Raw genomic sequence first — 12846 nt, 5'->3', positions numbered from 1 at the left:
CTGCAGGGTGTTCAAGAAAATCATTTCGTTGATATTTCCGAAAAGGACACAGAACCGAAGTCAATTAAAGATAGAGAAATCGTCGATGAAACAAGTGATGATAACCCAGTCTTGGGAAGTGAAGAAATAAGGGCATTATCTGTGGAAAATTCAGAAAAGAATGCTAAAGAACAATCAAGGTCGGACGAATTTCTTAAAGATCAAGTGGATTGTCCAGATTTGGAATATGCTAGAAAATGTGCAAATGAAAAGTCCGGTGGATATTATTTCCATAATAAATTTTTGATTCACAAAGAAAAGGTTTTAGGGGAGTCCGTTGCTCAGCTAGTTTTGCCTAAGAAGCGTAGACTTGAAGTTCTAAATTTAGCTCACTGTTCGGTATTTGGAGGTCACATGGGCGCAAGAAAAACTGCTGAAAGAATAAGGTATTCTTTTTACTGGCATGGAATATCCAAAGATGTCAGAGCTTTTTGTCAACAGTGCAAAGAGTGTCAGTTGACAAGGCGAATAAATCAAAAGGACAGAGTACCAATTACTCCTGTGGCAAGACCAGAATTGCCGTTCCAAGTGGTAAACATCGACATCATTGGACCTATAGATCCGCCGAGTGCAAAAGGTCACAGATATATATTATGTCTAGTTGATCAACACACGAGATGGGCTGAGGCAGTACCACTGACCAGTTTAACTGCCAAAGCTACATGTGAAGCACTGTTAACCATCTTCATGCGGACAGGTGTGCCTAATATAATAGCATCAGACAATGGGACTAATTCCAATGCTAGTTTGACACAAGAGTTTTGAAAAAAGAATGGGATCCAGCCCAAGATTTTCGACACCATTGCATCCAGATAGCACATGCTACATCATGTCATTTTGGAAGAGCCACGTACATGGCATACAAAAATACCATTCATTTTGTGGGCCTATCGAGAAGTCCCCAACAGCACGACCGGCGTAGCACCTTTTCAGTTGTTATATGGACGAAAACCAGAAGGACCTTTATCTATTCTGAGGAACACTTGGGTGGCAGATGAAGAGGGTTTGCAGTTGGATACTACTCCAGTACCTCTTTACATGGAAAAGCTTAAGAAGCAGCTAGAAGACGCAGCTGAGAAAGCAAAATTGATTTCAACAGTACAGCAAGAAAGAATGGCTCGTTATTACAATTTGAGATCTACGAAGAAAGTCTTTAATCCAGGAGACAAGGTAATTGTTCTATTACCTGATTCTAGAAACAAGCTTTTAGCTAGATGGCAAGGTCCATGTACCATCGAATCACGAAAGAATGAACATTCATTTTTAGTGAAGATGCCTGATGGTAGTCTGAGGCATGTGCATCAAAATAAAATGAGAGAATTTATTGCTAGCTCCGGAAGTGTGAACGTCATATTTGAAGGGGAAGAAGAATTTGGTGACATCGAAAATACTCCATTGAAAGAAGACTCCTTTTGGCAGGAAGTAAAATCCGTAGCCTCACCTGACTTATCAACTACGCATCAAACAGAATTGGAGACATTATTAAAAGAATTTGAACCCTTATTCAAAAGACCAGTGCAATCGGGGAGCACGTGATTGAACTTTTGCCCAATATTACTAGACGGAAACCGCATTCCTACAGTGTTCCAATGTCTTATAGAGCAGAGGTGGACAGACAAGTGAAAGAACTGTTGGACTTACACTTGATTGAACCTTCGAATGCAGACATTACATATCCTATAGTATGTGTGGCAAAGAAGGACGCATCCATTCGAATGTGTATTGACTATAGAGCCCTTAATGCTGTAACAAAAGTTCCTAATTACCCCATGAAAGATACACAAGGATTAGTTTTTACTGCGGGGATGGCTCAATGGTTATCTTGTCTAGATTTACTAAAGGGATATTACCAAATTAAAATGAATGATGAGAACAAAATTTTAACAGCTTTTTCCACTCATAACGGAGTATATCAGTGGAAGGTTATGCCTTTTGGTCTATCGGGAGCATCGGGTACATTCCAAAAAATAATGAATAGTGTTCTTCGAAACCATTCTAGTTATGCTCAAGCTTACATTGACGATATAATAGTGTACTCCAAAACATGGAGCGAACATTTAATTCATCTGAGAAAGGTATTGCAGGAATTAGAAAAGACAGGGTTTTCTGTAAAATTTAAAAAATGCACTTTCGTGGCCCGAGAACTACAATTTTTAGGCCATAAGATAGGAGGAGGTAAGTATGCACCAGGCGAGGGAAAAATTGCGGCAATAAAACGACTAGAAAGGCCAAAGACGAAAAAGGAAGCAAGATCTGTGTTAGGACTAATGGGGTTTTATCGATCATATATTCCTAATTATGCGGAAATTGCAACCCCTCTAACTGAACTAACCAAAGGGAAAAAATCAGGAGATGTAAATTGGGGAAAACGCGAAGAAGAATCGTTTTTTAGATTGAAGAAAGCTTTATGTGAGGCGACAGCGTTAAATGCCCCTGATTTTGGTAAACCTTTCGAAATTCGCTCAGACGCTTCTGACTATGCAGTTGGTTGTTGTCTAACCCAAAAAGATGGAAAGGGAAATTATAAACCCATCGCATTTGTAAGCCAAAAATTTAACAAAACTCAAAAAAATTGGTCAACTATTGAAAAGGAAGCTTATGCTATTTTGTTTGGATTTAAAAAATTTGATAAATGGTTGCATGGAACTACGGTAGAAATCGTAACTGATCATAATCCATTAAAATACTTAATTGAAAAAACTCCAAAAAGCCCTAAATTAACTAGGTGGGCATTGGCTTTGCAACGATGGAGTTACAAAATTACTCATCGTCCTGGAATCTTAAACAAAGACGCTGATGCTTTATCTCGTCTACAAACTAAACATTAGTTCTTTTTCTTGTTAAAATTAGTTCTCAATATCCACTGTGTTAATGTATGTTTTGTTCAGTTTTTATTTCAACATATGTACGCTATATTATTATTGTGTTTAATTGTTTTCAATATATGTATTCATTTTTATTTAATATGTGTATGCTATGTTCATATTCCGTTTAATTATTTTTCATATATATATATTCGGAGCTTTCATTGTTATTTCAATATGTGGATGAGATGTTCTTATTTCGTTTAGTTATTTTTCCTTATATGTTATTAACTTTGGCCAAAGGAATCAGAGAAAAACTTTTGCCGTTTGAAGACCAGTTTTTCTCTTAGGGGCGGCGTGTGAGGGCGCTGCGGATGATTAGAACCAGAAAACGAACTGAAGGGAAGAGGGTGGAGAAGAAGGACGGCGGGAGAAACGCGGCCGAGAGAGGAGAGAGATGGATGTTGGAAAGTTCTATGATGTTAACGTACTAAATTTTGTAATAGTGTTCTTATATGTTATGTTTCGTCCTACGTCAATTAAATGTTATCAAAAAATTTAAATATGGTGTCAGGCCAATTATTTTCGTTTACATTTATTTACAAAAAGGGCAGTCTTTGCCTTATTAATTTTTCTGATGAGAAATAAGAATTAATAAAAACGCTCGGCAGCGCCGACACATTCAAAACAAGAAGTCATTTATAAACTCATATACGTAGTCACATAAACGAAAAAACTGATATATGTGAAGTATGTAACAAAGCATTCAGCAGAAAAAGTGCATTAAAAGTACACTTGATTATTCATGCAAATGATAAACCTTATGTCTGTGATATCTGTAGTAAAGCATTCGCACGTAAATATGGTTTAAGGGAACATTTACGCATTCATACAAAAGAACAACCTTATGTCTGTGATGTCTGCAACAAAGCATTCGCTCTTGCTTGTAATTTAAAAGTACATTTACGTATTCATAAAAAAGAAAAAACCTATGTCTGTGATGTATGCAATAACGCATTCGCTCTTGCGTGTTATTTAAAAGTACATTTACGTACACATACAAAAGAAAAACCTGTGAAGTCTGTGGCAATAAATTCACACAAAAAAGCAATTTAAGAACTCACTTACGTACGCATACAAAAAAAAGCCCTATGTCTGCAAGGTATGTGGCAAAGCATACAGCAAAAAAAGCAATTTAATAAAACATTTACGTACACATCCAGGAGAAGAGATTTAGCCTGCGGTGCTTGAGCGAAATTTTATTGATAGTAATTATTTCAAAATAATTTCTTTTTAATATAAAAGGAAACCTAACAATAATGAATATTCTGGAAAAGCTTTCTGGGGAGCATGAAACTTTTGATTATTTTTTAAATCATCCACTAAAAATGAAAATTTAAAATTTTTGAAATCTAAACTACAATATAAGTGATAAATTCAAATAAACAAATATGTGGAGGAACATAGTGAAGGAATCGTTTAGATTGGATAAAATAATAAAACCTTGATAAATTCCAGTGCTTTGTATAACCAAGAAGGATAAATTCCACATGGCTCATACATTTTTGTTTATCCAGCTTGTATAAATTCAATGATTTTTATAACCAACTTATCATGAAGTTCTTATTTTATATGACAAGAGAGATTTAATTTATCTTTAATCGGAACACATTTTTCCGTAACAAACTACAAAGTGACTGCTTTGAAAACCGAATATAGGAAAATAGTGAATAAACATGATTTTTTAGCACAAAGTTATCAATGAGAATGGTGATTTTAAATTGAGAGACAATGAAAACTGGATATTTAAAGCCCAGACTGCAATCGAATTAGACGCTGGAAATTGAGATTTCATTGTGCTGAACAGGTAACGCTTTCCTATTCAGACTATACTAATCTTTAATTATATGTTATTGTTATTTAAGCTATTTAAACTTATTTTAAAGCCATTTATCATTACAAAAACAATGATGAGTACATTTTTTAAATTTTAAAGTCTATCAATACTTGTATCAATTATATCAATTAAATTATATATTAAGTACCACAATATTCTGTAAGCATGTTTCTGAGAGTATGCAGTATGTATTTTTTACTTAAATTATTTGAATTTTAAATTAATTTCTAATATTTATAAAACAATTATTGTTCCTTCATGCTTCATTTGGAGCCCTATTTTTTAATTTTTAATTTGATAAAAATTATTTTTCTATAGATGTTTTATTATTATTGAATAAAAATTCATTTTTTACTAAGCCTTTTAAAATAATTTTTAGTTTTTTTTGTTATGTTCTTTACATTGTAGGATTTATACAAAAGATCATAAGATATGATAGTATCACATGGTAAGTGAGACAACTCTTGAATGTGTGTGCAAATTCCACATTTTACAATATTTTGATGTGGAATTAAAATCGTTATCAATATATATTGTTTAATGTTGAATATCCATATTAAACAAAATAGAAGTCTTTTGTGTAAGTAATACTTCAATTTAGTATCATGAAACCTGTTTAAGAGGAAAGGTGTGCTGTGTTTCCCAGGAAAATAAGCATAGGATGCAGGCGATTGCTATGGATTCCCTTTCTAAAAATTTGGTCGCAAGTTTTAAAAGATTAGAAACTAATTATTATGACAATTGACTGAAACTTTAAAACTTGAAACATTGCTCAGTTAATATTGATACCTATATAATAGCCACTATTTATCGGTATGAACAAAGTACTTAAAATCCAATCTTCTCGTTTTATTTTGAACATTAGCACCAATAACTTTTTCCTTACACTTGTATGAAAATCGAATCAGGCAAAAACACATTTAAGGATAAAATTTCAATTGATGTCACATAATTTAAGATGAAGTTGAGACCTCCTATTTAATGCTATCTCACTAATTTTTTTTTCCTTGTATGCTTGTACACTCGGACAATTTCATTAATCATATCTCACTTTTTCGGGAAAGAATATAAAAGTTCTAGAATTTGGATGATGATAAATAGCTGAATGTTGCGTGATTTCACTCTGCTAATTGGAATAAATTATCCTAGATTTTATACAAATTCTAGAAAGAAAAATATTAAATTATTTTATCATATCAATACTGCGCTGTGTCACCTGTCATTGCAAATTTGCTTACTGGCCAGTGTTTATCACATAAGACCGTGCAACTCTTCTTTCCTGAACTTTGCTATCTTCAACTCTCCAATATATTTTGAGATGTTTCTGAAGAATATGGAGGCTTTACAATCAAATGTTAAAATAAGTGTTTAAAAATGCTTGCTTAAGACATTCCTCATCTGAAGAAAATTTTGTAGGCCATTTCCTCATAAAAGAGAAATCTTAAAAAATTATATGTAAGTAAGTCAATAAACTGTATGCGCTTTAATCAAAATATTAATCTAAAATTATTTTTAAATAACAAAATTATGAAATATCTAAATAATTGGATTGAAATAGAAATTTATCTAAATTGAAATAGAAATTTATAAAAAATTTGCTGTCGCATTTATTTTTGTTAACTTACTTACCAAAGAAATTATTGAAAAAATATCAATATTGAGATTTTCGATGATTTTATATTTAAATAAGTTTTCATAATCGAATATATTTAATTTGGTTTGTTAGAACGTAAATGTCCATTGTATTTTTCTAATAGTTTTGATTCATTTTCAGTTTCTATATTTCCATTAGAAACTCCACGAGATAACCATTGCAGAAGTCAGTCTTTCTTGGATGCGGTAATCTTCATGGATGGTAACATTATATAATATCAGTCTTTCTTCTTGAAATAAATGCTGTGTAAAGATAATAATTACAATGTACCCGATGGAGTTTGAAAACATACACCGCATGTAAAAAACCGACTTATATACAGGCTTAAATCGTCAGATTGAATTAATTTTCATCATCAGGATTTTAAGGAGAATGTTGGAAGGCAAATATCATATTCATTACTACGATATATGTGTTTGAAAAGGATCTTTTTAACGTGAAAATGATCTTAATCCAATTTTTGTTTTAAATAAATGTTTTTTTTATATTCAGTCCTGCGTTTGTCTTTTTTATTATTGCTATATTGGTATACTTTCATAATATAACGTATGTTTATGAATGTAATGTCTGCATTGGAATATTTCAGTGTGAGTTTTCGCTAAGACATGAAAAGTAATAAAACCCTGCTTAAAGTTTGACAAGTTGGAGCAGTGCATATGAAATTAAGTAATTTGCCTATCAAAATTTTAAAGTTAAACTTAATCAGTATTAATTTTATTAATGAATATATTTCAAAACGTTTGAAAATATTTGTATATAACTGATAAATCCCGACATAAATATTTTTTGTTGATTTTGATGTATGTAAATCCATTCATTTTTTTCCATGTTGTTCGAATCCAAATTGCAGCATATAAACTTCGAAAGAGACATTATTCGTTTTTTGATTTCATCGAATTTTACTCCATCTGCCGATTGGTTCAAAAATTTGATACAATTAGTTTCTATATCGAAATCACACTCTTTATTTCATTTGACTTTATCACGTTCTGTAACTACTTGCGTCCATACAAGCTGACGAATTAGCAGACTATCCTATAATAAAGTTTCAAGGCAGTTATACAGTTTTGATAAGATTAAAATAATAAAATTGAATCACAGAGCATACTACGATTTTGAGTTATTTTGTTAACTAATAATAAGCCTAGAGAATGTCGATCGATTAGGTTCGAAATATTTATCAAATAATAAAATTATATACCATATTTAGCCACCTATTCAGCTAAATTTTATTTATTTTGTTTATTAATCATAATTTTATTAATCATAAAAATGAACAGATGCATGTTCGAAGAATTTTGTGCAAAATTTGATGCAATTCAACAGCTGAGTGTAATCGTTGCATACTATATTTTATCGGTTTAGCACTACCTTTGGGATAAGCCATTACCAAGACATGATTTTAAATATTTATTTATTTAGTGTTTAGGTAACTCTGCTCCGTAAATATCATCAATTACAATACATTAGGTTTATAAGCTTATAATAAGAAACAAATAGTTTTTTTGTGTGGGGATCTTTTTTCCAGGTGTATTAGTATTATATAAAATGCTGCTCAGAGAAGTAGCAGTAGGTGATGAACAGAGGCGTAACTTTAGCAGTTTGTAGATGAAAGCTGTATAAAATATGCAAGTAAGAGTATCACTTCTTCTGAAAAGAGTGACTTTATTGGCTTCAGCGTTCCTGTGAGGATCTGAAAAATATCCCTTGAGCATCATAATATATTCTGCAAAATAATAACAGTCAGTATATTATATTTTAAATGACAGCGGACATTGAATATTCTTAAAGCATGATATAATATTCTTGTGATATTAAAGGGTACATTCTATTCTGTTAATGTTTTGATTATCTCCGATTCTAGTTACTAACTGTAAATGACGCGAAAATCTTGCGTGCTATTAAATTTGAAATAAAAGATAAAAATCTACAATAGCAAAATCTATTGTTTTAGCTAATGCTGATTTTTGACAGTGAAATGAATCAATAGACGAAAAGAATAAAATTCGTCGTGGATCTGAAATTGTATTAAGTTGATCCAATATTATTATTCCAAAATTTTAGAACTTCGAATTAGAAAAAAAAAAATATCCCTGTTACCATTTTGACCCTAGAAGATGGTTTCGTTTTATTGACGAAGAACGATGCTGAGAAACGAATAAACACTGTCGGGTTAAATATTGTTTAATCTACAGCTTTTTGTTATTTCTTTTTTAATTTCTTTAAAATTATTCGAAATGACTATCAGATGATCACAATAAAAGGAATCAACCAAAACGGCATCTTTATCTTAGATTTTCATTGTTTATTTATTGCTGGGAAGAAGATAGCACATGTTTACTTTTTCTGTGTTATTCTTTTGTTTTGTTTGTTGTTTTGACATATAATTATTTTATCCTACATCGTTATTTTAATAATTTGGTTTTTTTCCATTCCGTTTGTTTCTTATTTATTTTAGCTCTGACGTAATTCTGATATTCTTTAAGCATAGCATATATAAACGACACACGAATTTCTTTTTTCCAACGTGAGTTTTCAGCTTATAAATAGAATTCAAATCCTTTTTTTTTATGTTTTCGCTCTAAAATACTTAATAATACAATTCTAGAGGGTAATCTAAATTTATATTGAATTTTTTGAGAATTAAATTTAGTTTAATTATTATTAATGATTAATATTATTATAATTATTCATTCATTTTCGCATATAATAATTGGTTTTTCGAAGATATTCGAATCAGAATCAGGCTTGAGTCGCGAATGTCCGTTTCTAATAATAGTATCCATAATGTTGGACAATACTAAAATTTCTGTGTCAAAACTACATAACGTGTCTCAATTTTGTAGATGTTGTTTAAGATTTTGCTTTCCTTAAAATATGAGCTATTCATTAAACAAAGAGAGCCATTTACGTTTTGTATCGCTTATAAATTCATCATCAGAGTAAAATTATTCTCGGTTTACAAATATATAGATCATCTCATTGACGGATTTGGTAAAAAATTTCATACCTATCTTCTAATTACACTATATACCAAGTTAATCCATAAGACCTTTCGATTATTTTAAATTATCAGATTCACGTACTCATGGTTGAACAGACAGTCATAGTTCGATTTGTTTGGATAAGTCTCAACACTGTGCTGGTGAAAAGTTTTGGTCTAAATGTCCAATACTAAATTTCATATTTCTGCTCGATTCTGTTTTGAATAATCCATTTGAAAATCAAATGTAAAATTGAGGAAAATCAAGAAGGTTTAAATTATGGAGATAGTATAAAGTTCTAAATTTTTAATCGTGATAATTAAATTATGACTTTCCAGATAAATTCCTGGAATGTTCAGATTAAAAGCAGGAGATGGTATGAGAAATTACAGTTAATTATTATTTCTTACTTCAATAGCGAATTAAGCTGTATTATTTTCACAATTGCAACACAGTTTTATACGCTTATGTATACGAAATTTGTTGCCATTCTATTAGCGATAGTTTCACTATTCCTAAATTTCAACATTTCAGTTAGTAATAATGTCTCAATTAGCAATAATGTGATAGTTGAAAAATCATTTTTAAAAATAATTTAATTCTTTTAGTAAATATAAAAAGTTGCTAATGTAATTATTATTATTTAGTTATTAATCGTATAGAATTTCGACTGTCGCCTTCATCATCCAAACTTTAAATATAACTTCAAAACATCGGTAATTAAAAAGGAATTATGTTTTATGAAAATTAATTATAGTTTAATGAAATATCATAAGCAATGGTCCCATCATTTTTTTCTTCAAGAAAATAAGTAAAGGCATTAATTTCTAGTAAAAAAATAGCATAAATGAAATGCATTTTTGTTATTTGATACAATAAACCTAATGCTGAAATCTAATGAATTCTAAATTTCTCTACAATATCCCTATCTTAACGAATTCAGTAAATATAATATTTTTCATTTTAAATAAAAAAAAAAATGCTCCACTTTCAGACAACTAGACTGACTGAGTGATAATGCTTAGAATTTCATTATTTTTAGGGAATAAGCGATAGCCAGTAAGAAGAACTGTTAATTGAAGCATGGACCTTTCTGAGTGAAGAATTTCGAATAGTTTGAAACAGCTATATTTAAAGCTTCTAATCTTGTTTCGTGGCAGTTCAGTTAGTATATCAAGAATGTTTTATTATCAAAATATGGTAAATGGGACCGACACTATATACATATATATTTGGACCGCCTTTAGGACTAATTTAATTAAAATAAAAAACAAAAAATATATAATTCTTTGTTTCATATAAAAGTGTTTTCCTATTGAATATACTAGTTCATTTATAATGGTATAGAAATAAAATAATGGGATCTATTCGAATCATTAATGAGTACATTGCTAACGACTACCTAAATTCATTTGAAGCATAGGCATATGGTTTGTGATCGAGATATGTATGAAAACTACAGAAGCCGTAAAACTAGTTAAAACACTAACACGAACTTCCCAAAGATTATACTCAAAGACGCTGTGAAATCATTGTGTATAACAATTCTTTTTTCTCTTACTATGCTTCTTGAAATGTATACAATAATTGCTCAAAGAACTTCTGCGATTGTAAGAAGATTTCTCATTTAACAGATAGGATTTTATGACACGTAAATTTTAACAAGGAATCTCTGGTTAATATTGGATTGGAATAACAGAATTTGTTCGTTTATATTCTGAACTGTTTACATTTAAGATTAATAACAGGTCAAGAAATCTGTTTTACAAATTTTAAGAAAATACAAAGTAGGTCTTTTTTAAATAAGTAATAGTTTGAACCTTTCTTATATGATCAAAATTCAAATCTGCGTTTTTAATAATCATTAAAGAAGAAATATGTATACTGAAATATTCCAAATTAAAAGAATGCTGATAGAAATCTTTTTAGAAGGAATGCGGTAAAAAATCAATTTAAATGAGCGATAGAACTATCTGTGAATAATTGGGATTATCGTCATTTAATTTATGCCTGAATTTTTTTATTTATCAAAGAAGAAAGTCTAATGAATGGTTATCAAATCACGAGGTATGGATATTTCAGGCTGAAAGATGAAATGTAACATATAAAGATGAAGAAATGTTAATGCAATTACTTTTCCACTGAGATGAAAAATTTCATATTCGAAAATACTTGACGAAATATTTACAAAGAAAAGTACAAAGAATAAGCAATCATCTATTCTTTTCAGAGAAAACTTATTACGTTATATTTGTAGAGTAAAATTAAATATGGAAGTAAAACTAAAGAAATATTTGCCGGCTCCTCAGGAAAAAGGAAGATTTCAGTGTGAAATATGTGGATTAAACTGTAGTAATAGAAAAGCTTTTAATAGTCATTTAATTTGCCATTCAATCTTGAAACCACATATTTGTGAAACTTGTGGTAAAGCGTTCAAAAGAAGAAGTGATTTAAAATTCCATACACGCATTCATATAGAAGAAAAGCCTTACGCATGTGAAGTCTGTAATAACGCATTCAACAAAAGAAGTGCATTAACGCGACACTACCGTATCCATACAAAAGATAAACCTTATGTCTGTGATATATGTAATAAAGCTTTCGCTAGTATGCCCATTTTAAAGGAACATTTACGCATCCATACAAAAGAGAAACTTTATGTCTGTGAAGTCTGTAATAAGCCTTTTTCTCAATTATCTAATTTAAGAACGCATTTTCGCATTCATGCAAAAGAAAAACCTTACGTTTGTGAAGTCTGTGGCAATAAATTCTCTCAAATAAGTTATTTAAAAATACATTTACGCATGCATACAAAAGAAAAAACTTATGTCTGTGAAGTCTGTGGCAATAAATTTTCTCAAATAAGTCATTTGAAAATACATTTACGCATGCATACAAAAGAAAAACCTTATGCCTGTGAAGTCTGTGGCAATAAATTCTCTCAAATAAGTCATTTAAAAACTCACTTACGTACGCATACAAAAGAAAGGCCCTATGTCTGTGAAATTTGTGGCAAAGCATTCAGCAGAAAAGACAAGTTAATAAAACATTTACGTACCCATCCAGAAGAAGAGATTTAACCTGCGGAGCTTGAGCGAAATTTTATTGATAATAACTATTTTAAAACAGTTTCTTTCTAATATAAAAGGAAATCTAACAATAATGAAGACTCTGGAAATTCTTTCTGAGGAGCATGAAACTTTTGATTAATTTTTAAATCACCCAGTAAATATATAAAATTTTTGAAATCTAAGCTAGAATATTAGTGATAATTTCATTATTCATATGTGGAGGAACATATTGAAGGGATTCTTTGGTTTAGATAAACGGATAAAACCTGGATATATTCCAGTACTTGATATAAGTAACACGGATAAATTAAAAATTGCTCATACAATTTTATTTATTCAGCGTAGAAAAATTCCATGCTTTGCATAATCGACAATGCACTTATCATCACGTTCTTAT

The 12846-nt window shown here is 30.4% G+C and overlaps 1 protein-coding gene across 1 annotated transcript; it reads left to right on the top strand.

Moving 5' to 3' along the window:
- Positions 1 to 858: 858 nt before the first annotated feature.
- Positions 859 to 12552, top strand: LOC129972268 (zinc finger protein 69 homolog). Its single transcript, XM_056086340.1, has 7 exons — positions 859 to 1042; positions 1307 to 1461; positions 1551 to 1855; positions 3686 to 3789; positions 6515 to 6595; positions 11857 to 11985; positions 12280 to 12552. Exons 1-7 carry the CDS (start codon positions 859 to 861, stop codon positions 12456 to 12458), a joined length of 1137 nt encoding a protein of 378 aa, XP_055942315.1. The 3' UTR covers positions 12459 to 12552.
- Positions 12553 to 12846: the final 294 nt, after the last annotated feature.

Source organism: Argiope bruennichi, chromosome 1 (assembly GCF_947563725.1).
Source record: "Argiope bruennichi chromosome 1, qqArgBrue1.1, whole genome shotgun sequence".
Lineage (NCBI taxonomy): Eukaryota > Metazoa > Arthropoda > Arachnida > Araneae > Araneidae > Argiope > Argiope bruennichi.
This window is presented reverse-complemented; position numbering and strand designations above follow the sequence as displayed.